The sequence below is a fragment of the Pinus tabuliformis genome, chromosome 5_1 (assembly GCF_031772625.1).
Source record: "Pinus tabuliformis cultivar Carrire ecotype Pingquan chromosome 5_1, CPIR1, whole genome shotgun sequence".
Taxonomy (NCBI): domain Eukaryota; kingdom Viridiplantae; phylum Streptophyta; class Pinopsida; order Pinales; family Pinaceae; genus Pinus; species Pinus tabuliformis.
The window spans coordinates 348,959,178-348,962,362 of NC_142305.1; the positions used below are offsets into that span (position 1 = coordinate 348,959,178).

Below are 3,185 nucleotides of genomic sequence, written 5' to 3' on the forward strand. Positions count from 1 at the left end.
AACATTTTTGAGTTTGGGCAATTGATTCCAGGCATCAGTCCAAAATCTTGCAGTGCATCCATTCCTGATTTCCCAGAAGCTGTGCTTTTGAATTAACTGATAGTGCTGTTTGGCGGCGTTCCATATTGGAGATCCCTTTTCGGTAGGAATGAATCTGATAAGTTCTTCTTGAGGCCTATTTCCGGCATATTTGGCTGTCCAGATTTTGCCCCAGGGTTTATCTGGGTTAGTGATCCATTGCCACCAGATCTTGGCATTCATGATAGAATTGCTGTACTCAGGGTCCCTTAGCCCAATGCCCCCTTTGTCTTTGGGCATGCATACATTGGTCCATTTAACTAGGGCCCATTTGCGATTGGTGGCTGAGCTGCTCCATAGAAAATTACGCTGAAGGTTTCTTATGCCTTTTAGAACCCACTTTGGCGCTGCTAGAATAGAGAACAAGTACAGAGGCATTGCCTGCAGGACCGATTTGATGAGGACAATTCGACTGGCTAAGTTAAGAGATCTATAAGTCCAGAGATTGAGACGGTTTTCAAGTTTCTCAAGAAGGGAGCGCCATGCGGGTTGCTTAATGGCTGAAGCCGTGAGGGGTGCGCCCAGGTATTTGGAGGGAAGGGAAGCAGAGGGGAAGCCCAGGATGCGAGAAACAGCAGATTTGACCGAGGGTGGAGTATGAAAGAAGAAAACCTGCGATTTGGAACAGTTGATATGCGTGCCCGAGGCTTCCGAAAAATCCTGGAGGAGGGATTTAAGACGGAGGGCTTCTTGAGCAGAGGGATAACCAAAAAGCATAGTATCATCAACGAACTGCTGATGAGAGGTGGCTGAAGAGTTATGCACGGAGATGCCTTTGATCTGATGAGAATGGAGGGCCTGTTTAATGTGACGCCCTAGCCCTTCCGCCATGAGAACGAAGAGAAAGGGGAAAGGGGATCCCCTTGCCGGATACCCCTGGAGGGTTTGAAAGGGCGGGAGGGAATACCATTCACAAGGATTGAAAAATGAGTGGAAGTAATTAGGCTCATGATCCAACGGACCCAGGAGGAGCAGAAACCAAAAGCTTTTAGCATATGATGAATATAATTCCAACTTAGTTTGTCAAATGCCTTGGAAAGATCTAATTTAAGAAGCATACCTGCTTGCTTTGAGTGCTTGAGGGAATGAATGATCTCGTGAGAGAGTAGAATGCCATCCATTATGTGTCGCCCTTCCACGTACCCTGACTGTTCCGGAGAGATGAGCCCGGGAAGGAGAGGTTTGAGTCGATTTGCTATGACCTTTGATATAACTTTGTAAATGACATTGCATAATGCAATTGGCCTGAATTTATCAGGGGTGATGGAGTCCTCCTCTTTGGGGATAAGAGTAATGAAAGTGGAGTTGAGAGAGGGAAGAAGCCAGTGCGTGGCCCTGGATTCTTCAACTATCTGCCAGACTTCCTCCTTTATCATATCCCAGAAAGAGTGAAAGAAAGTGGTAGTAAATCCATCTGGGCCAGGGGCTTTACCTTCTTTGAGCTGCGTCATGGCTTCATCCACTTCCTGGGGAAGAATAGGGTGCATTAGGAGTTCATTTTGTTCCTCCGTAATGAGCTTTGGAACATTGCTGGTAATTTTGCGAATGGCCTGTCTCCGATCTTCTCTTTGCTCTTGATGGACCTGTTGAAAGTGATTGAGGAGCTCCTCTTCAATTTCCTCGTGAGTCTCTACTTTTTCCCCTGATTGGTTTTGGATGAAGGGTATATTGTTATGCATTCTTCATTGAACTGTAGTTCTGTGGAAGAATTTGGTGTTACGTTCCCCCTCCTTCAACCATCTGACTCTTGACTTTTGCCTCCAGTAGATTTCTTCCTGCTTCCTTCTATTCTCCAGCTGGCTATGGATGAGTCGCTCCTGCTCCAGAGTGGCTTCCGTGTGCCCCTCCGAGATAATATTTTGGTGGAGAGCCTCCAGATCCTGAGTTAACTCTTGCTGCGCCTCGAAGATATTTCCAAAGGTTTCCCTGTTCCATCTTTTTAGGTGACTTTTGAGAAATCTTAACTTTTGCTGGAATTGATACATTTTTGCTCCTTCTGGGGGATTGAATGAGGCCCAGGTGGTCTTGACAAAGTCCTTGAAAGTGGGATGCGTAAGCCAGAATCCTTCAAAGCGGAAGGGTCTTTTGATTAAGTTACCTGGTCTTTGCCATTGTAGAGCTATTGGCCAGTGATCCGATCCGGTGTGAGCCAGAATGGCTGCTGAGATGTCTCCTCCTAAGTGGACCGCGTTGTCTGAGAGGAGGAAGCGATCCAATTTGGAGGCGATTTGGTGTTTGCCAGCCCTGCGATTGCTCCAGGTGAAGGTGCCATTACAGAACGACATATCTATAAGAGATGTCGATTGAATGAATTCCTTGAAGCGATTGACTTCAGGCTCCATTCTACTCCTCCCCCCTAGCTTCTCTTCAGTTTTAGTTATCATGTTGAAGTCCCCAGCAATAATCCAAAGTGGGTGCCTTCTACTATTGCTTAGAGCTTCAATCGTGTCAAGGAGCACTACCTTACTTCCAGTGTCTTGTGGGAAGTAAACATTTGAAAGGTTGCCATGGATATTGGTGCCCAAAATGTGAAAGGTCGCCTGTATAAGGTAGTGCGCTGCATGAAAATCTGAGAGGGATACCGCTTGGGTATTCCATGCTATTGCCAACCCTCCTGAAGCTCCGGAGGCGTCTACTGCAACCGAACGACATCCCGGCCAGGCTTTTGAAAGAATGCTGCCTAGCGTAGTACTATTACACTTAGTTTCCTGGAGAAAGCACATTTGTGGCTTTTCCTTTTTTATCATGTTTTTTAACATCCTGAGTTTTCCGGGGCTGTTTAGCCCTCTTATATTCCAAGATACCAGCTTCATGATTAACCGTTGATAGAGGGCTTGTAGTACTTTGTTAACTTGGCATATCTACCTGAGTCTACCAGGATTTTCCCAATCTGTATTGTTCTTTGCAGATCTGTCTTTCTTCCTCTTTTTTTTGTGTCCTTTGGGCGCAGATTTCCATCCCATTGGCTGCCTGGTTGTATCCCGAGTTGGTTCTGATGATAGGCTCGCGAGATGATCACTTCGAGCTTATTAAGTTGGAGCTCTGGAATTGTATCGTATGCTTTCTTTTTGCAAGCAAGTTCTAATTCCAAGATGTCTAAGCCATTC

At 46.0% G+C, this 3,185-nt stretch overlaps 1 protein-coding gene across 1 annotated transcript; it reads right to left on the reverse strand.

Moving 5' to 3' along the window:
- Nucleotides 1-1,760: 1,760 nt before the first annotated feature.
- Nucleotides 1,761-2,825, reverse strand: LOC149164894 (uncharacterized). Its single transcript, XM_089429634.1, has one exon. The coding sequence runs from the start codon at nt 2,823-2,825 to the stop codon at nt 1,761-1,763; it is 1,065 nt and encodes a 354-aa protein (XP_089285760.1).
- Nucleotides 2,826-3,185: the final 360 nt, after the last annotated feature.

Coding starts and splice junctions, on each gene's coding strand:
- LOC149164894 (XM_089429634.1), bottom strand. CDS start 2,825: ATGATAAAAAAGGAAAAGCCACAAATGTGCTTTCTCCAGGAAACTAAG.